A 21,657-nucleotide genomic window follows, 5' to 3' on the forward strand; every position below is an offset into this window, starting at 1 on the left:
ATGTAAGACGGGTCAATTATAGGGTAACTTGAGGTAAAAACACCTCCCTCTCTCAAAATATTTTTTGGGGAGTGACTTAAATTGTGATTAGACAGAGATTAAATTTTTTGATGCGCAAGAGTAAGTGTTGGGAGAATTTTTCAATGAAGTGGTTTATGTGAGAAGTACAAGCAGGATGCGTGCTAACCCGTGTGGCGTTTCACCCCAAGTTACCCTACAGGTACATTATAATCACTGTGTTTATGCAAGTTTTTTGGGACATAAAATTCATCAATACATGCTTACTAAATGCAGATAGGCAACTCCATGCTTCAGACTATTTATTTATAGCCACCATGCTGCAAGCATTACAAGCATTTCGCTACACCAGCAATAACATCTGCTAAATATGTGTATGCGGCCAATAAAATGTGATTTGATTTGCATCAGTTGGGCTACAGGTGATAATGCTTATTGCTAATAGCATACCTAATAATATGGACCATGCATAGGCTATATGCATGGTCCAATATGTTAAAGTTGCACAATGCAGAAATCACTCTGCCATTTCCTGGTTGCGAAAACAAATAGTTTGCCTAATTTCAGTTTATATTGTTGTTTGAAGCTGGTGTACAAAACCGAAAGTAAAAGATGCAAAAACAAAACTTAACAGGAAGCATAGAAACAGCGCACATAGAACAGATCTAACGCTTCTTAGACTTCCTTAAAGGTAGAATTATAGATCTATAACTCACCTTTTTATGTGAATTTGGTCACGTCGCCCAAAAAGTTACATACTGCCACTTTTAAATAATTTATTGGGCTAATTTCTGGGAGGTAGAAATTATATTTTAGATGGTGTCAGCATCATTTCATTTTCATTCATTTTGGAATATAATGTCCTTTTAAAAAGTCACCAGAACTGAGCTTCTCAGTCCTTCTACATAGAATTGCTCTGGGGGAGACCACAAAACCCCAAAACAAGGGGGGAGGAGGAGGGACCCTCCTTTGAACTGCACCTACGCTACCCCCCCACCCCCCCCCACCCCCCACTGCTACACATTTTCCAGAGGCACTGCTACACATTTTCCAGAGGAAATACTGGTACGTACTCAAAGGCCATCCGCACTAAGATGAGCTATTTGAAGGGAATCAGTTTGAGCAAGACGAGACACAGAATCGCTAATCTTGATGACATAATGAGTAGTTATTTCGGATGCAAGGTCATTTGCAGATTAGTGATCTGTGCAGGCCGACAGCAATGTATCCAATCTCAAACATGTACTGCAAGCCTGTCCTTGGCTCATTGCATAGTGTGTATGGGTCATTGTGTCTGGTGCTCATTCTGCAGCTGTAACGTAGTGTATAATTAATTAATGCCATTGCCGTGCCACGCTGCAGTGCTCATACAACATGCATTGGCTGCTTTCACAATACTCCCCTGTAGGGTTGCAAAGCTACCGGTAGTTTACCAAAGTTACTGGAATATTCAGTCATTTTGGTAATCAACAGAAAATCTATGGCAATCTATCGTAACTTTGGTAATTTACAGTGCCTTCAGAAAGTATTCATACCCCTTTACTTATTCCACATTTTGTTCTGTTATAGCCTGAATTCTAAATGGATTAAATATATGTTTTCCCTTCACCCATCTACACACAATACCCCATAATGACAAAGTGAAAACATGTTTAGACATTTTTGCACATTTATTGAAAATGAAAGAGAAATATCTCATTTACATAAGTATTCACACCCCTGAGACAATACTTTGTAGAAGCACCTTTGGCTGCGATTACAGCTTTGAGTCATCTTGGGTATGTCTGTATCAGTTTTGCACATCTGGATTTGGGGATTTTCTCCCATTCTTCCTTACAGATTTTCTCAAGCGCTGTTAAGTTAAATGGGGAGCGGCGAACAGCAATCTTCAAATCTTTCCACAGATTTTCAATGGGATTCAAGTATGGGCTTTGGCTGGGCCACTCAAGGACTTTCACATTCTTGTTCTGAAGCCATTCCAGCGTTGCTTTGGCTGTATGCTTGGTGTCATTGTCCTGTTGGAACGTAAATTGTCGCCCCAGTCTAAGGTCATTTGCACTCTGAAGCAGGTTCTCATCAAGGATTTGCCTCCATTCATTGTTCCTTCTATCCTTACCAGTCACTCAGTCCCTGCCTCTGAAAAGCATCCCCATAACATGATGTTGCCACCACCATGCTTCACGGTAGGGATGGTGTTACACGGGTGATGAGCTGTGCCTGGTTTTCTCCAGACATAGCGCTTTCATTCAGGCTAAATTTTTTTTTTGTCTCATCAGACCACAGAATCATTTGCTTTATGATCGCAGAGTCTTTCACGCGCCTTTTTGCAAACTCCAGGCATGCTGTCATGTGCCTTTTTCTCAGGAGTGGCTTCCGTCTGGCCACTCTCCCATAAAGTCTAGATTGGTGATGTGCTGTAGAGACTTGTCCTTCTGGCAGGTTCTCCCATCTCAGCCAAGGAACTATGTAGTTCTGTCAGAGTGGTCATTGGGTTCTTGGTCACCTCCCTGACCAAGGTCCTTCTTGCCCGGTTGCTCAGTTTGGTCGGATGGCCAGCTCTAGGCAGAGTCTGGGTAGTTAGATATTTCTTCCATTTCCCCATGATGGAGGCCACTGTGCTCTCGGAAATTGTTTTAAACTCTTCCCCAGATACAGTATATACCTCGTCACAATTCTCTCTTGGAGATCTACAGACAGTTCCTTGGACTTCATGGTATAGTTTCTGCTCTGACATGCACTGTCAACAGTGGAACCTTATATAGACAGGTGTGGGTCTTTCTAAATCATGTCCAAACAGTTGAATTGGCCCCAGGTGGACACCAATCAAGTTGCAGTGACATCTCAAGGATGACCAAAGGAAATTGTATGCACCTGAGCTCAATTTGGAGTGTCATGAGATTTCTGTATTTCATTTTCAATACATTTGCAAACATTTCTAAAAACATGTTTTCACGTTGTCATTCTGGGTTACTATTTAATCCATTTTGAATTCAGGCTGTAACACGGCGACGGGCAACTGGCCCTTGGATCAATATTTTTTTTAGATATAATTTTAGGAACTCAGTCAGGGTCTCAACTTACTGTTTCGAGTTAGACTAAACAAGGTGCAATTTCGAAACTCGATTTTGCATCAGCAGTTTCTCGTTATGTCAGTCACTGATAGTCAATTAGCCCATGTCAACTAACAATGTTTAGATTGCCAAATTAGTCCCTCACTCAGATACATTAAGACCTGCAAACATTTCTCTCCACCCTATGGCAGCATGTGTAGAATTGCAGGAAATTAGCTGTAAAACAGCTCCTTTTTCTCTCAGCACCATGGAAATATATGAGTAGAATTGCATGAAATTAGTTATAAACTTGCTAAATATTCTCTCTGCCCAGTGTCAAAATGTGTAGAATTGCAGCCAACTTGCTTTAAAACTGCAACACTTTCTCTACATTCCATGGCAAAATGTGTATAATTGCATGAAAATGTACTTGCTTTGTGTGTGTGTTCTCACTGGCACTAATCCTAGGTCAGTGAGCTGCTTGGTTACTGTGTACATGCGTATACGTATGTGTGACGTGTCTGTCCATGCACTAATGTGTCTGTCTGTATGCGTGTGCCCTCAGCCTACGACTACCCCTGGGTCGGTCAGAGAGCTGTTCTCTGTCTGTCTGACTGTGTGTGTGTTGTGTGTTTATGCGTTCTACTACAGACCCTGTGCTGGGCTACTAGATTACACACGTTGCTTTCACAAAGACTTGGGTTGAAAACGCGCCAGCAGCTTTTTTCATCTCAATAAAGAGGGTATACATAGTTTGGGTGTTTCTCATAACATTTGGAACTTGGGATTCTCATGAAATTTGGAATTTCCCTTCGATATTTTCCACCACATTTCCTCTTGGATTCAATGAGATTATGATCTGAGAAAGTCTCATTCTGTCTTATTACAGGACAAATAGATATTTCTATTAAGACTGGGTCTGCGTTTGAAAGGGCACCCTATTCCCTAGTACAGGGCTCTCCATCCCTGTTTCCAGAGAGCTACCCCCCTGTTTCACTCCAACACCAGTTGTAACTAACCTGGTTCAGCTTATCAACCAGCTAATAATTAGAATCAGGTGCGGTAGATTAGAGTTGTAGCTAAAACCTACAGGACGGTAGCTCTCTAGGAACAGGGTTGGAGTGAAAACCTACAGGACGGTAGCTCTCTAGGAACAGGGTTGGAGTGAAAACCTACAGGACGGTAGCTCTCCAGGAACAGGGTTGGCGTGAAAACCTACAGGATGGTAGCTCTCCAGGAACAGGGTTGGAGTGAAAACCTACAGGATGGTAGCTCTCCAGGAACAGGGTTGGAGTGAAAACCTACAGGGCGGTAGCTCTCCAGGAACAGGGTTGGAGAGACCGACCCTAGTATATAGCGGACTACTTTTGATTGGGGCCTGCATTTGAAATGGCATGCTATTCTCTAGTGCACTACTTGGACTACTTTTGAGCAGACCCGGATCCCTGGGTTTTTAGGGTTTCCCCACTCACCTAGTCTCCTTATTGAACTGGAGCCTCCAGCTGATCCTATGCTGTTGGGTGCCTGGAACAACGAGAGGAGGTTTCAGACAAGGTCAATACAAGGACATCGACGCCGCACAAACTAGCCTGGGTATAAGTCTGTTTAGCCATCATTCCGCTCCTTGTCATGCTAAGCAATGTTTGGCAATGACACAGTAGGAGTGGAATGTTAGCAAAACAGGTTATAGATTTCAGGCTACGCACAAACTATGTAGTGTTTCAAGAGTACTGTACCTCACAATACAACACACTATCATTGTGCTGCTTTGATTTGTTCATTTCTATTTAGGCAGTACATCGAGTCCTTATTTGTGGATAGTACCCATTTTCCTGCCTAGCTGGGTTGTATCTCAATAGTCTGTCCTCACGACTCACCATGTAAGAGGCAGTCGCTCTCTGTAGTGGGGACATTCGTCGGATCAGGTCCTCCTGGAGCAGCTGGATGTTGGCTTGGAGGGAGGGGGCCATGGAGCCTAGCCTGCCCAGCCCGGCCCCAACAGCGGGCAGCCCCAAACCGAGTCCCAGGCTCTGTCCCAGGCCTTCCCTGCTGCTGCTGCCACCTGGGGTCCTGGAGGAAGAGGACAAGGAGGCCAGGAGCTCTGTGTTGCCGAGGGACCCGAGAGGGTTCTTACAGGCCTGGTTGGTCAGCTTGGTGACGCCCCGTGCCTCACTTTTACTCATCATCTCCGGCCGCTTGCCTGAGGAGTCCACCTTGATGCCTCGCAGAAGAGAGCCACGTGGAAGAGAGACGGAGGGGAGAGTTGGAGCAGGGGAGAGAAGAGTGGTGGGGCGGGAGGAGGGGGGATTGGGTCGTATGGTTGACGTTGCTGAGCCTGTGAACTCAAAGGGTTGTGGTAGTCTCCGTCTACTAGAGGGGGAGGATGAGGAGGGGGAGGGGGAAGGAGAGTCGGGTATATGATGAAGGGTGTTACCTAGTAACTGTGTCCTCTCACCTTTGCTGGCTAACCTATCAGAACCACTCATCGCCCAGTTGTTTAAAGAGTTCATCCCCTCAGCTTGTGAGAGCAGAGAGGGGGTGGAGGGGAGCTGGTGCTGGTGCTCTGCGCCAACCTCCAGGGCTCCTAGCCCATTCAACCCACCCAAACCCTCCTCTGGCTGGGTAGAGATGTCCAGGATGAGGGGGTCAGTGAGCAGGTCTCCGTACAGAGCTCCAGGCGGTGTGGGCTCCAGCAGGCCTGCAACCTCCTCCAGCAACTCCAGCCCCAGTGCCTCTCCTCTGGGGTCGGGCAGCTCCACTGCCCCCTCAGCTTGCCCCCTGCTGGGGAGTGCGGGGAGCTGCGGGTACACACAGTCCCTCATGAGCCTGGTGCTGCCGATGTCCAACCGGGAAACTTTGGGAGGGGGCCGGATCGACTTGGGGCTGGTCTCCCATGGCTCCTCCTCCTGGAGCATGTAACAGGACGAGGAGGAGAAATAGGGCGGTGCCTGGCCGCTGATTGACGGGTGGGTGGCGGAGGTAGCAGCAACGGGAGGGGAGGGAGTTGCGGATCCCTGGTCCCTGATTGGAGGTAAGTGTGAGGCGGAGTGGTGGGATTGGTTGATCTGGGGCAGGATATTGAAGAGGCGGGGGTGTCGGGGTGGCCCCAGAAAGTTGCGGCAGGGCCGGGGAACGACGGGTGACAGAGGTTTCAACTCAGCAGACTTCTTAGGCTGGGGGGAGACAGACAGAGACAGTCATACAGCGTGTTTGAGGGGATCAGTTCGAGCAAGGGGAGGCAGAGAATGACTAATTTTGATTAGAAAATTAGTATTTATTTGAGATGCAAGTTGATTGGTAAATCATTGAGTCGTCACCTGGACTTGCATTTTGAAGGTTTAGTTTGCACTTTGCCAGTAAAATGCTTTGGATAATAAAGATTATATTCTCGTCTTTCCTAACCGTGTTAATGGATAGAGAATAATGATATTCTAAGGAAAGAACTAGGAAGTAAAATCTTTCTACCTTCTTGTTGATGTTCATGTCCTCCATCTTGGCTTTGAGCAGTTTCATCTTGTTCATGGTGATGGAGTTCTCCAGGGACGGCTGTCCCAAAGCCAAGCCCACCGTCTCCTCCTCCTCCTCCTCCTCGTACATGTTGTACACCGAGCCACCACTGGAACACACACACATTAACTACTTGGACAGAAAATGAAAAGATCACATATGGACAGGCCTTTTACGGGGGAAGAGTGATGCTTTAGTCCAGAATGATGCCACACATTCACCCATCCTGACATTGACCTTGACCAGAGATCTATTGAGGAAGAATATAAACCAAGTCTATTTTTGGACTGTCTCTGTGTAGAACTGTCATTTTAATGACATAAAAAAATACTGTCCCTACTCCTAAACAATGTAATTCCCTACGCTTAACCTTTGGACCTGCCACCTACCCTTCCTAATAAAGCACATGGATCTAAGACCTGTATATTGCCTCAGAGTGGAAAATAATGTAGTTGAATTTGGACTGGGAAATTGGTATTGCACTTATCTGAAAGTGGACGGTGCTCACCTGAGTGATTCTGAGACAGGGGTCAGAGTTCCGTCCCCCCGGTCGACGACCCGGAAGAAGTTGAGCTGGTCTCCCTCTCGGTACACCAGGAAGGTGACCTGCTTGTTGCTAGGCAGACTCTTCTCCCAGCCCTCCTCCATTCTCTCAGCGATCTCCTTCACTGGGTCCTCAACAGGCACTGAGGGAGAGAGAAACAAGTCAGTCAGTCAGTCAGACACCAAGTCTTTCATGGACACTGCCCAAGAGAGAGAATCAACCAATCACTTCATGGACTTTAGGGTGAGAGTCGAGACTGTTAGGGCAGTGTTCATCAAATCAACATGTTGTTAGAGGCTACATGACTAGAATAGGTGAATTGACTATGTGTGAATACTTATGGGTGTCCAGCAGTGAAGGCAGAGAAATCCCAACCCATCTCCCCCTAGCTACCTCTCCTGGTGTTGATGGGTCCTCCTCTCATGGCTAGCACCAGCTTCAGAGTACAGCCCTCAGCAATACTGCAGACACATAGACAGACAACAAGATAAATGTCAGCAATTATGGTTGGTTGAAGCTGTCCCAAGTCCCTTGGAAGGATCGGTTAAGCTATCATCGTATTGCTTTGCCCTACAGCTAGCTGGATCGTTCAAGCACATGTGGTGTTCATTAGGGCACGCAGCGGAAAACCTAGCATCATCTTAAAAAAAAAAAAAGTAGTCCCTCCCTGTTTCAGTTGGTTTTCTTACGGTTGGTGCCCAATAAACACGACCCTGGAAACGTCGACTGGGAAAACGATAATTATTCCGGAACAAACATTGTTCCTCAGTCAGTCTGCGCTCCAGATGAACTTATGCACACGTCTGGGAATTCCATTGGAATTGTAACGGAACGTCAGTTTTATGCAAATCCACCCCCTCTCACCCTCCATTTCTGAGACTTCAAAAGGATGTTTTGTTCAGACCTAACTAAATCACACCGGGGACCGATCATGTGGAAAATTAAGCGACAAGCATTCATGACGCAACCACCATCTGCAATCTGTAGAGTGGGTCTGTATCTAATAAAACTGACAACTCAACGGGGATCAGCTAGCGCTCCAAACACATTCAATATGTGACTGTAGCCAATTCGCCATCTTTGGTTCATTGATATCAGGACTTGGGGAGAACATTGATTCACTACAAGGGGAATTCATTTCAAAGCATATAGTCAAGTCTTCCACTTCACTCATTTCAATTAACCACTAATTACGAGATCAAAGTTGATGGTTCATTTACAGGGCATTGCTGTATATGAAAATAGGTTCCCAGTTAACTAACCAGAGTAAAAAATAAATTAAAATAAAAAGGGTTGTGAATAGGGTTGTGTTAATTAGGCCACGCAACGGGAAACATTTAAAAATGCTTTACAACAGAAAGCTAAATGACCTACTCTTAATAAGTCCAGGTAGCTCCAGCCTGTTTCATTCAGTTTGGTGCCAAATGAACATGACCTAGGTAAACTCACCTGTAATCATGCAGACAGTACTCATCCTCCAGCTCCAAGTTGTTCCAGATCAGGTGTTGCTGGGCAACAGGGATACCTAGGAGGGGGGAGGGGGGCACAAGAGAGAGAGAGGAAGACAACAGAACAGACAGATGTGAGTTTACACAAGATCTCTCCCTCTTTCCCTCTCTCACCCCAACCTCATAACCAAGTAAGGAATTACTGTACAGAACACCCCTCCCATTTCCACCAACCTTTTAGGCTAACTACACAGGAAGAATTACAGTACAGAACACCCCTCCCATTTCCACCAACCTTTTAGGCTAACTACACAGGAAGAATTACAGTACAGAACACCCCTCCCATTTCCACCAACCTTTTAGGCTAACTACACAGGAAGAATTACAGTACAGAACATCCACGAACAGAAGTACGACAAGACACTGAGAAATCAACTGTAACTGAGGCTTTTAGAAAGTAAAGAAGAGGAAGAAGAACCATAGCCTGACAACTCACACTCAATTCTTCCTCTGCTCTCTCGATCGCTACATACTTTAGTCTGAGACTGCCATCATTGAAGTTGTTTGTGTTGACGAGGGGCGTTGTACAAAACAAAGGTCATCAGCGATTGGATCGTCTCTAACCAATCAAGAGTATCAAAGCCAATGACACATTTTAAAACCGCCGCTTTACCCACACGTGTTCTGGCTCTGGCCCAACCCATCAGTTTCTGGACCAATCAGATGGCCCCGAATGTGTTGGCATTTTGTGAAGGGTCGGGGAGGTACTCCGATTCAGACTCATTGCGGAGAAGAAACTAACGTCCGTGGGTGTGGCTTAGTTTTTGATCGTAGCAAGGAGTCTGGGTAGCCAGGCAACAAGAAACATACTTCTGTCATTTCTAGTATGGTCAGAAAGTGATGAGGTCATATTCACAAAGTGTCTCAGAGTAGGAGTGGTGATGTAGGATCAGGTCCCCCGTCCATATAATCTTATTCAGTATCCTCTTAAGATTTCAGGCACTAGATTTACTGGTAATTACTGATAATATGTTCACATGACTTATTTTATTAATTTCCCACCGTTTTATAAGTCAGAACACAAAAAAAAGACAGTTCTAGGACACTCAGAGGCTTCTCTGTTGAATAAACGTCTCTCTGGCTCCATCCAGTGGGAGGCGGAGTCATTACAATCCATTTTGTCAGCTCTTTGCCAAGTCATGACAAATACACTGAACAAAAATATAAATGCAACATGTAAAGTGTTGGTCCCATGTTTCATGAGCTGAAATAAAAGATCCCAGAAATGTTCCATAAGCACAAAATGCTTATTTCTCTCGAATGCTGTGCACAAATATGTTGACATCCCTGTTAGTGAGCATTTCTCCTTTGCCAAGACAATCCATTCACCCGAAAGGTGTGGCATATCAAGAAGCTGATTAAACAGCATGATCCTTACACAGGTGCACCTTGTGCTGGGGACAATAAAAGGCCACTCTAAAATGTGCAGTTTTGTCACACAACACAATGCCACAGATGTCTCAAGTTGAGGGAGCGTACAATTGGCATGCTGACTGCAGGAATGTCCACCAGAGCTGTTGCCAGAGAATTGAACATTCATTTTTCTACCATAAGCCGCCTCTAACGTCGTTTTAGAGAATTTGGCTGTATGTCCAACCGGCCTCACAACGTGTATGGCGTCGTGTGGGCGAGCGGTTTGCTGATGTCAACGTTATAAACAGAGTGCCCAATGGTGGTGGTGGTGGGGTTATGGTATGGGCAGGCATAAGCTACGGACAACGAACACAATTGCATTTTTATCAAGTGCAATTTGAATACACAGAGATACCGTGACGAGATCCTGAGGCCCATTGTCGTGCCATTCATCCGCCGCCATCACCTCATGTTTCAACATGATAATGCACGGTCCCATGTTGCAAGGATCTGTACACAATCGTTGGAAGCTGAACATTTTCCAGTTCTTCTATGGCCTGCATACTCACCAGACATGTCACCCATTGAGCATGTCTGGAATGCTCTGGATCGATGTGTACGACAGCGTGTTCCAGTTCCTGCCAATATCCAGCAACTTCACACAGCCATTGAAAAGGAGTGTGACAACATTCCACAGGCCACAATCAACAGCCTGATCAACTCTATGCGAAGGAGATGTGTTGCGCTGCATGAGGCAAATGGTGGTCACACCAGATACTGATACCTACTTTCTTTATTTAAGGTATCTGTGACCAACAGATGCATATCTGTATTCCCAGTCATGTGAAATCCATAGATAAAGGCCTAATGAATTGATTTAAAATCGACTGATACCCCATACTCTGCCGCTTAATGAATATGGGTCCAGATGTATTCTTTGGAGGGAAAACATTTTCTGGTTATTTGTTGAGGTCAGTTTGAGACAGTCAACATGTTCCGCTCTAGCAGAAAGCTAGGCTAGGAGAAACCCGTTCCAGCAGCAGCAACACCATCACCACAGACCAGTAAGACGACTCATTCATGCCCACTACAGGACATAGAATGCTACAACAGACAGACTCAGGCCACAATGCAAACTCCACTCTGAAGACCATTAGAGAAGAGCACTTGACTTGAGAGTGAAAACACTCTCGATAGATCAAAATGGGCATAACTAGCGAGCATGACGCCTGCAGTGCATTAACAGGCAACTCTCTTCCCTCTCTCTACAACCATGCTAAGGTACTTGAGTTGAGCCTTCTCTTCCCTCTCTCTACAGCAGGGATGGGCAACTTTGATGGGGTGGGGGCCACTAAAAATCCAAACTCATCATGAGGTGCCGCAGTTGCTCCCCCACACCCGGAGAGAAATTAATAAAGGGAATTTCGTGCAATTCTACACATTTTACCATGGAGTGTAGAGAACATGCTGCTGTTTTAAAGCTAGTTTGCTACAATTCTACACATTTTGCCATCGGGCAGAGAGAAGATTCAGAATTTTAGAACTAATTTAAAACACATTTTTTTGGTTTTAGTTTTAATTTTGTGCAATTCTACACATTTTACCATACGGTGGAGAGAAATGTTTGCAGTTTTTAATATGATACCTGAGACTGACTAACAAAATCAATGGGGGGCCCCGGGCTCTAATTCCACCTTGATTACTACAAGTTTAGATAGCTGGCCGTTAGAATAGTGTTTGCTGACATGGGCTAATTGAGTGACTAACAGTGACTGACATACTTTAAGAGAAAAACTGTTGGTGCACAACCAAATGGCACCTTGTGTATTCTACTATTCTACCTCGCAACAATAAGTTAAGAACCCAACTGAGTTCCCCCCTAAATGTCCCCATCCCCCCCCCCCCCCCCCAAAAAAAAAAAAGTTATCCGAGGGCCTTCAAAAAGGGGTCCGCATGCACCAGTTGCCCATCCCTGCTCTACAACCATGCTAGGGTACTTGAGGACAGCATCCCAACTGGCACCGAACTCCCTATACAGTATAGGGGCTGTGGTCACAAGTAGTGCACGAAATAGGATGTCATTTGGGATGCAACCTCACTCCCTCTTTCCAGCTCCTCTCCCCACGTTGAATGCACTTGTTGGCCCAGTGAGTGCTGGAGGGTGCCCAGTGTTTGTGAGTGGGCCAGAGCAGTGCCATGCTACTCTATTGTGAAGAGGCATGCCCAGTCACGCAGCCCTGACTAACACACCTCCCACTGACTGACTGCAAGAGAGCACAGCACGCAGAGAGAGAGCGAGAGAGAGAGAACAGTACCAGTCAAAAGTGGCTATTTGAAGATTCTCAAATATACAATATACTGATTTGTTTAACACTTTTTTGGTTACTACATGATTCCATGTGGTATTTCATAGTTTTGATGTCTTCAAACAGCTCAGACAGGAGACGTATGTGGCAGGGTCTACAGACAATCACGGACTACAAAAAGAAAACCAGCCACGTCGCCGACACCGACGTTTCGCTTCCAGACAAGCTAAACACCTTCTTCGCCTGCTTTGAGGATAACACAGTGCCACTGACGAGGCCCACTACCAAGGACTGTGGCCTCTTCTCCTCCATGGCCGACGTGATTAAGACATTTAAGCATGTTAACCCCCGCAAGGCTGCCGGCCCAGACGGCATCCCTAGCCGCGTCCTCAGAGCATGCGCAGACCAGCTGGCTGGTGTGTTTATGGACATATTCAATCTCTCCCTTTCCCAGTCTGCTGTTCCCACATGCTTCAAGATGGCCACCATTGTTCCTGTTCCCAAGAAAGCAAAGGTAACTGAACTAAATGACTATCGCCCTGCAGCACTCACCTCTGTCATCATGAAGTGCTTTGAGAGACTAGTCAAGGATCATATCACCTCTACCTTACCTGCCACCCTAGACCCACTTCAATTTGCTTACCGCCCCAACAGATCCACAGACGATGCAATCGCCATCACACTGCCCTATCCCATCTGGACAAGAGGAATACCTATGTAAGAATGCTGTTCATTGACTATAGCTCAGCATTCAACACCATAGTACCCTCCAAGCTCATCATTAAGCTCGAGGCCCTGGGTCTGAACCCCGCCTTGTGCAACTGGGTCCTGGACTTCCTGACGGGCCGCCCCCAGGTGGTGAAGGTAGGAAACAACATCTCCACTTCGCTGATCCTCAACACTGGGGCCCCACAAGGGTGCGTGCTCAGCCCCCTCATGTGCTCCCTGTTCACCCATGACTGCGTGGCCAAGCACGCCTCCAACTCAATCATCAAGTTTGCAGACGACATAACAGTAGTAGGCTTGATTACCAACAATGACGAGACCGCCTACAGGGAAGAGGTGAGGGCTCTGGGAGTGTGGTGCCAGGAAAATAACCTCTCACTCAACGTCAACAAAACAAAGGAGATGATCGTGGACTTCAGGAAACAGCAGAGGGTGCACCCCCATATCCACATCGACACGACCGCAGTGGAGAAGGTGGAAAGCTTCAAGTTCCTTGGCGTACACATCACAGACAAACTGAAATGGTCCACCCACGCAGACAGTGTGGTGAAGAAGGCGCAACAGAGCCTCTTCAACCTCAGGAGGCTGAAGAAATTTGGCTTAGCACATAAAACAAACTTTTACAGATGCACAATTGAGAGCATCCTGTAGGGCTGTATCACCGCCTGGTACGGCAACTGCACCGCCCACAACCGCAGGGCTCTCCAGAGGGTGGTGCGGTCTGCCGAACGCATTACCGGGGGCAAACTACCCGCCCTCCAAGACACATACAACATCCGATGTCTCAGGAAAGCCAAAAAGTTCATCAAGGACATCAACCACCCGAGCCACTGCCTGTTCACCCCGCTATCATCCAGAAGGCGAGGTCATTACAGGTGCATCAAAGCTGGGACCGAGAGAATGAAAAACAGCTTCTATCTCAAGGCCATCAGACTGTTAAATAGCCATCACTAGCACATTAGACGCTGCTGCTGCCTATTGAAATCACTGGCCACTTTAAGAAATGGAACACTAGTCACTTTAATAATGTTTACATATCTTGCACTACTCATCTCATATGTATATACTGCATTCTATTCTATAACATTCTACTGTATCTTAGTCCATGCCGCTCTGTCATTGCTTATCCATATATGTATATATTCTTAAATCCCATTCCTTACTAGTTTTGTGTGTATTGGGTATTTGTTGTGAAATTGTTAGATATTACTGGAGCTAGAAGCACAAGCATTTCGCTACACCCGCTATAACATCTGCTAAACACGTGTATGTGACAAATAAAACTTGATTTGATATCTTCACTATTATTCTACAATGTAGAAAATAGTAAAAATAAAGAAAAACCCTTGAATGGATAGGTGTGTCCAAACTTTTGAGTGGTAGTGTACATGGCGGAGGCTCAATCAAGCTAGTCGTCTTGACTTCTTTCTTATGTCATTCTCGTTGTCACCAGAAGATTAAAAAGTGTTGATAGGGGACAGAATGTGATCGGACCATCAGATAATAGGCATATACATTATTCTTACGGAATTTCCACGTGGGCGAGGATATTGGAAATGTAATCAAAGCCTATTGGATAATAACTTGTTTTTAAATAGGACAGAGGAATTTATAACTGACTTTTTCCGACATAACATAGGTACAACTAATCCCCTTACTGTATGGGACACCTTTAAAATGTGCCTTTAGAGGCCATGCAATTCAGTACTCATTTCAAAAACAAAAGCAATTTAGGTCAAAAGAGTCCATACTAACAAAGGAAATAGAAGGTCTAACAGAACAGCTAGATGGCAATAACACACACACACACACTTGCAAAAAAATATATGGGGGATTGGAAGTGATGCAGAAAATTACATTGATGGAAGCTACAATCTATCTGCAATATTAAAGATGATCTACCCCCTAAAGAAAACAAAAAGAGTAGGATGAGGGAGAGGAGACAAGCAGGAGGCTACAGTAGACTACTGAGATGCATCCAGAGTAGTTCTCTCAGAGTCTGGCTCCTGACGGAATTGTTTGTCCATCTCAGCTAGAGACGTTCACCTCTCTGTTGTCAACACTAGAGTCTGTTCGCTATCTCAAACCTGAGCTTCCTGTAAATCACACCGCAGTTGAAAGGAGCTAAACGGCTGTAACTAAAGGATGAACATTTAAGCAAGGCTTGGGAGGTAGGCCTACCGCTGAAGCAAGTGGTAAGCAAGAGCTAAAAGGGATTTACGCTTTTACCAGGCTGTGAGTCATCTTGAACTGTACAAAGCCAATTTGTGGTGATCAATATTGTAAGATATTGCATGATCCTGTCAATTATCTTAGAACATTAATCAAATAATGGCTATTTTAGATAAGAACTAAATGAAAGATTTAACATATGGGGCCAGAAACAACAAAGATTCTTAAAGAGCATTGTATATAAATAGCCATTGCAATATAATTTAATAAGAACATGATTTGTGAGGTGAATCAATTTCCACAGATTCAGTTACTGGTACCATTTACCACACCACTGACAACCAAGTGACAACCGTTCAGAACAGATCGACTCCCCTCTGCCTCTTCCGATAGGCTGTCGTACTGTCGTACAGTTTCCGATAGGCTGTCGTACCACCTGATGAAGAACATGCATAGCTGCATCATAAACGCCTATTTTTTACAACCGGCATCAATATACACACAATCTGCGTACCAAATGGCACCCTATTCCCTATATATCCTATTCCCCTATGGGCCCTGGTCAAAAGTAGTGTACTATATAGGGAATAGGATGCCATTTGGGACGCAACCGATGTTCCTCTCCCGAACGCCTCCATCCACCCAGCTGTACTTCATCACTACTAAACACACTGTCTCCCAGAGCCTCCCACCTCACCAGGCCCAGCTCAGCTCAGCCGTGGCTGGATTGATGAGGCCGTTTGGGGCTTTTTATATCCCAAACGTGCAGTGCTCTATCGAGCTCTCAAGGAAGACGGATGGAGGATGAGGCCAAATAAATGATAAAAGTAAAGTGGTTGTATTAAATAAGGCAGGGTTTAATGTGTGTGTGGGAAGCCAACTAACCAGAGCCTTTGTCTGCTTGGCAGAGCAGCGGGGTGATATAGTGAGTCTGAAGCTGTGAGGATATAAATGTTTCTACTAAAACAGAAAGCCATTCTTTGCATTGGAATACATTTGTATCCATCCCTCTTCTTGGCTTAGAAATGTATTTCGTATTGCTTGGCTCATCTTCTGTGCAAGAAGAAGGTGATTATCAACATGCGTCTTTATAGTTTCTTATTCCAGGCAGCCAGGATTAGTATTGTATTGAGTCTGAGCTTTTGAATATTCATAGATCATTTTTCAATAGGCCATTTTTCAGGTCGCATTTCGCCAGACAGTGTTAGACTGGGAGGGAGCCGATCCTGCTTAAGTAACGGAAGGGGAAACAGTATAGCCGTATAGCCTACATGCTGGGTCAGTAAAAGTGACTACTGTACTGTTATGTACCGTACCTTCCAGCCTCTGGATCTTGGCCTTGACAGAGATGACTGTCTCGATGGGCGAGACACGCAGCTCGAAACAGGTCCCCGTCAAAGTTTCGATGAACAGCTCCATGGTCTCGTAGAACGGCAACTTGTACTGAAAGGTCCCCACACTGTCGTCGTTATAGATAGGCGGCTCCTTCCTGTCCATCTTGGTGAGGTCAGGACTGCTTTAGGGGGAGGGGGGCGTGGGAGGGGCGGCGGCCCAGGAGAAGGGAGAGGGGGATGGGTGTGGGTGTTCTCCGTTGTCACCACGGTAACACATCATGCAGGAAGCCCCAAGCTGTGGAGAGAGAGAGCGAGGTCTCAGTATCTTGCCCTTTCTTCTAAGTCTAAGGTCATCCCTTTTTGTTCCTCATACACCGACACCATGAGGCATAACAGTTGACAAAAAAAAACAGTGATTCTGAGGGGAGTTGGAAAGGAGGGGTGGTTGACATGTCTGTATGCACCTGGTAGGTAACGAGACCTGTACTTCCCTGACAACAAACAATCAACATGAAAAATATAGGTCCTACATTGTGCAAGGAGGCCTGTATGTATGTAGTTCTGTCCTTGAGCTGTTCTTGTCTATTAATGTTAATGTTTCATGTTTTGTGTGGACCCCAGGATGAGTAGCTGCTGCTTTTTGCAACAGCTAAAGAGGATCCTAATAAAATACCAAAATACCAAAAATACCCCCACCAGTGAGCAGAATGCAGAGCATTCCATTATGTCATTCAGGAAGAAATGCATGCTAAAATATTCTCAGACAAAGACACACATTGAAATGTCACCAACTCTGTCACCTTAAATAGGCCTATATGAGAGAGCAATAGTTTTAGATCAAGAAAGTACAGTACAATTGAAAAGAGAAGTGTAAGTCTTTATAAGCACCTGCATGAAACATTCAGCAGAGAGCAAGGCGCAGGCCACAGCTCTTGGCTGCACTATAGTCTAGCTAGCTGATCAGCTGTTAGCCTACATTTATTTTTATTTATTTAACCTTTATTTAACCACGTAAGCTAAATAAATAACAATATGGGGATGAGGTAGTTGGGTGGGCTAATTTCAGAAGGGCTGTGTACAGGTGCAGTGATCTGTAAGCTGCTCTGACAACTGATGCTTAAAGTGAGTGAGGGAGATAAGAGTCTCCAGATTCAGAGATTTTTGCAGTTTGTTCCAGTCATTGGCAGCAGAGAACTGGAAGGAATGGCGGCCAAAGGAGGTGTTGGCTTTGGGGATGACCAGTGAGATACACCTGCTGGAGCGCAGACTACGGGTAGGTGTTGCTATGGTGACCAGTGAGCTAAGTTAAGACAGGGATTTGCCTAGCAGTGATTTATAGATGACCTGGAGCCAGTGGGTTTGGCGACGAATATGTAGTGAGGACCAGCCAACAAGAGCGTACAGGTCACAATGGTGGGTAGTATATGGGGCTTTGGTGACAAAACGGATGGCACTGTGATAGACTACATCCAATTTGCTGAGTAGAGTGTTGGAGGCTATTTTGTAAATGACATCGCCGAAGTCAAGGATCGGTAGGATAGTCAGTTTTACGAGGGCATGTTTGGCAGCATGAGTGAAGGAGGCTTTGTTGCGAAATAGGAAGCCGATTCTAGATCTAACTTTTGATTGGAGATGCTTAATGTGAGTCTGGAAGGAGAGTTTACAGTCTAACCAGACACCTAGGTATTTGTAGTTGTCCACATACTCTAGGTCAGACCCGCCGAGAGTAGTGATTCTAGTCAGGTGGGCGGGTGCAAGCAGCGTTCGGTTGAAGAGAATGCATTTAGTTTTACTAGTGTTTAAGAGCAGTTGGAGGCTACGGAAGGAGTGTTGTATGGCGTTGAAGCTTGTTTGGAGGTTTGTTAACACATTGTCCAATGAAGGGCCAGATGTATACAAAATGGTGTCGTCCGCATAGAGGTGGATCCGAGCTTCACCAGCAGCAAGAGCAACATCATTGACATACACAGAGAATAGAGTCACCCAAGAATTGAACATTAAGCCATTGGGAGGAGTGTATGGTGTCAAACACAGACCGCTCCATGCAGGCATTGGGGATAGTAGGCCCCTTGACAGTTAACCCGTATTTTATGTGACTGCAGTAATATTTCATTTTAAAATGTAAAGTTGTGGGCTGATTGATACTCAAACGACTAGAGATGGGGTGAGGTTGGGAATCGGTGAAGTGTACTACTAGAGAGATGGGATTTGTGTATTTGTTGTCGTTTCAGCTGAGAAGATCCCTTTCACACCAACACTGTAAAGACCAAGTTTACTGTATTCCCAATGTTTAGGGCTACATTATACCATTTGAACAGTTAGTTGCTGCAAATGTGTGTCAATCGTGAAAACAAAGGGTCTTGATCTTTCCTTTATCAGCGGCTTACTTGCTACACAGGATGGTGGCACCACTTGCCAAATACTTGACAAAGGATGTTAACTTCAACGCTAGCTAGTTAGCGAACGTTACTTAGTTAGTTAATACATGACCAGACAGATAGCTTTTCTCTCTCCGTCTCAACAGAAACCCTAGCGTTTTGAACTCACCGTAACAGCATCCCAAGACTAGCTGGCAAGAGTACACCGGCGATGAACAACTGGCTGGCGTCCCAAGACTACAAACACTCCGTCTTTTAGCTAGCTGGACATAAAACAATAACACAAATGAAAGACAGTATTAGCAAACTAAATGCATTAATTATTTAGCTAGCTAGCAAGTTCTTTAACCTAACTCGATTAAATAGATTGCGACTAGCTAGCTAGCTAACCACTTTAGCAAACCAAACAATGGCTACCTTGCTTGGGTCGATGGCTGGCTAGCAAGCAGCTACGCCTACTCTCCTCTTCAGATTCGACATTCTAGATTAGATCATTCAAAGGGTCTGCTTGTCTTCATGTTTAAAAAATAAAAAGGACAGCCGAAAGCTATCCTTATTGCCCATGAACTGTGATAGGTTTTCTTGAACTCTACTCATCTCACCTGTCAAAAAAACAGGAGGCTCCTGGACCAGCTCATTGTGACTCTCTTGATTGACAACAAAGGCATCCTATGACGCAACGTGTTCTCTCGAGAAAAGTCTAGGTGAACCAATGAGGAGTAGACAGAGACGGGACAAATGTTGTTTGGTCACAGAGACTGACCCTTTCTGCTAGAAAAAGAACACCGGCTTCGAGGGGACAAAGAAACTGATAGCCTAACATACTAACCTTTCATGGAATAATGCTAACGGTTGGCTCTCAACATTTGAATAAGTAGATAAAAAAGTGTACAAGTTCTCTTTAAGCAATCATAAACTCTAAGGCTTCATGCCACAATGACTAATGCCCAGTAACACTCACATCTGTAATCATGAAGTGCTTTGAGAGGCTAGACCCACTCGAATTTGCATACCGCCCCAACAGATCAATAGACAACAATCTCAATTGCACTCCACACTGCCCTCACCCACCTAGATAAGAGGAATATCTATGTGAGAATGCTGTTCATTGACTACAGTTCAACACCATTGTCCCCTCCAAGCTCATCACCAAGCTTAGGACCCTGGGAACACCTCCCTCTGCAGCTAGATCTTGGACTTCCTGACCGGCCGACCCCAGGTGGTGAGGGTAGGCTACATCACCTCTGCCACGCTGACCCTCGCAGAAGGGCCCCTCAGGGGTGTGTGCTTAGGCCCCTCCTGTACTCCCTGTTCATCCACTACTGTGTGGCCATGCACGACACCAACATCAAGTTTGCAGACGACATGACGGTGGTAAGCCTGATCACCGGCGACGATGAGACAGCCTACAGGGAGGAGGTCAGTGACCTGGCAGTGTGGGGCCAGAACAACAACCTCTCCCTCAACGTCAGTAAGACCAAGGAGCTGATCGTGGACTACAGGAAACAGGGGGGCGAGCATGCCCCCATCCACATCGATGGGGCTACAGTGGAGCGGGTAGAGAGCTTCAAGTTCCTCAGTGTCCAAATCACTAAGAACTTCAAATGGTCCACACACGTGCACAGTTGTGAAGAAGGCGCAACAGCACCTCTTCCCCCTGAGGCTGAAAAGGTTTAGCATGGGCCCTCAAATCCTCAAAAAGTTATACAGCTGGACCATTGAGAGCATCTTGACTGGCTGCATCACTGCTTGGTATGACAATAGCATCTACCTCGATCGCATGATGCTACAGAGGGTGGTGTGGACAGCCCAGTACATCACTGGGACCGAGCTCCCTGCCATCCAATACTTTTATATCAGGCGGTGTGAAAGGAAGGCCCAGAAAATCGTGAATGACTCCAACCACCCAACCCATAGACTGTTCTCTCTGCTTCCGCACGGCAAGCGGTACCAGTGCATCAAGTCTGATACCAACAGGCTCCTGAACAGCTTCTATCCCCATGCCATAAGACTGCTATATAGCTAACAAAATGGCTACACAGACTGAGTTGACCCCTGTATTTTATTCTTATTTTTGCACTGTCTCTATGCACACTCACAGGGCCCTACACATACAAACACTCACTCCATCATTTGCTCACACACACATTTACATTTTTGTCATTTAGCAGACGCCCTTATCCAGAGCGACTTACAGTTAGTGAGTGCATACATTTTTCATGCACATAATATGCACATACATTTATACTAACTCTACTCACACACACCCACTCACATACAAATCATCATATGTTGCTACTCTGTTTATCATATATCCTGATGCCAAGTCACCTTACCCATATACATACAGTATCTACCTCTAGCGATCCAGCATCCCTGCACATTGTAAATATGGTACTGGAACTGACCCTGTATATAGTATGCTGACATACTTTGTGTTCTTATTTTTATATCTTGTGTGTTTTTGTTCCACCTTATTTTTAGTATTACATCGTTATTGATTATTGCATTGTTGGGTTTTGAGTTTGCAAGAAAGGCATCACTGTACTTGAGCATGAGACATTAAAACGTGGAAATTGAAACTTAAATACCATCAGTGATAGAATTTAATGGATCAAAATATAGATTTTCCTTAGCATTATAAAATGTAGGCCCCTATTTCGATGATGCAGAATCCTCTAAATGTACCATTGCAGTTAGTCAACATTTAAAAGTTGACTAGCAGTCGAGAGATGGCAGTGAATCTTGTTTTTAGAGCACA

The 21,657-nt window shown here is 45.2% G+C and overlaps 1 protein-coding gene across 1 annotated transcript in view; it reads right to left on the reverse strand.

The window, feature by feature from the left end:
* The window catches only part of LOC311110702 (AN1-type zinc finger protein 4-like), a 29,409-nt gene extending 9,865 nt beyond the window's left edge, over nucleotides 1-19,544 (reverse strand). Inside the window, exons 1-9 of the mRNA XM_084153245.1 lie at nucleotides 19,314-19,544; nucleotides 19,066-19,159; nucleotides 16,501-16,813; nucleotides 8,569-8,644; nucleotides 7,513-7,580; nucleotides 7,084-7,261; nucleotides 6,534-6,684; nucleotides 4,946-6,241; nucleotides 4,541-4,592 (exon numbers count right to left, since the gene is read on the reverse strand). Coding sequence (XP_084009371.1) covers nucleotides 4,541-4,592; nucleotides 4,946-6,241; nucleotides 6,534-6,684; nucleotides 7,084-7,261; nucleotides 7,513-7,580; nucleotides 8,569-8,644; nucleotides 16,501-16,681 — 2,002 coding nt within the window. The 5' untranslated portion in view covers nucleotides 16,682-16,813; nucleotides 19,066-19,159; nucleotides 19,314-19,544. The remainder of the gene's footprint in view (nucleotides 1-4,540; nucleotides 4,593-4,945; nucleotides 6,242-6,533; nucleotides 6,685-7,083; nucleotides 7,262-7,512; nucleotides 7,581-8,568; nucleotides 8,645-16,500; nucleotides 16,814-19,065; nucleotides 19,160-19,313) is intronic.
* Nucleotides 19,545-21,657: the final 2,113 nt, after the last annotated feature.

This window comes from Coregonus lavaretus, assembly GCF_964263955.1.
Source record: "Coregonus lavaretus genome assembly, chromosome: 36".
Classification (NCBI taxonomy): domain Eukaryota; kingdom Metazoa; phylum Chordata; class Actinopteri; order Salmoniformes; family Salmonidae; genus Coregonus; species Coregonus lavaretus.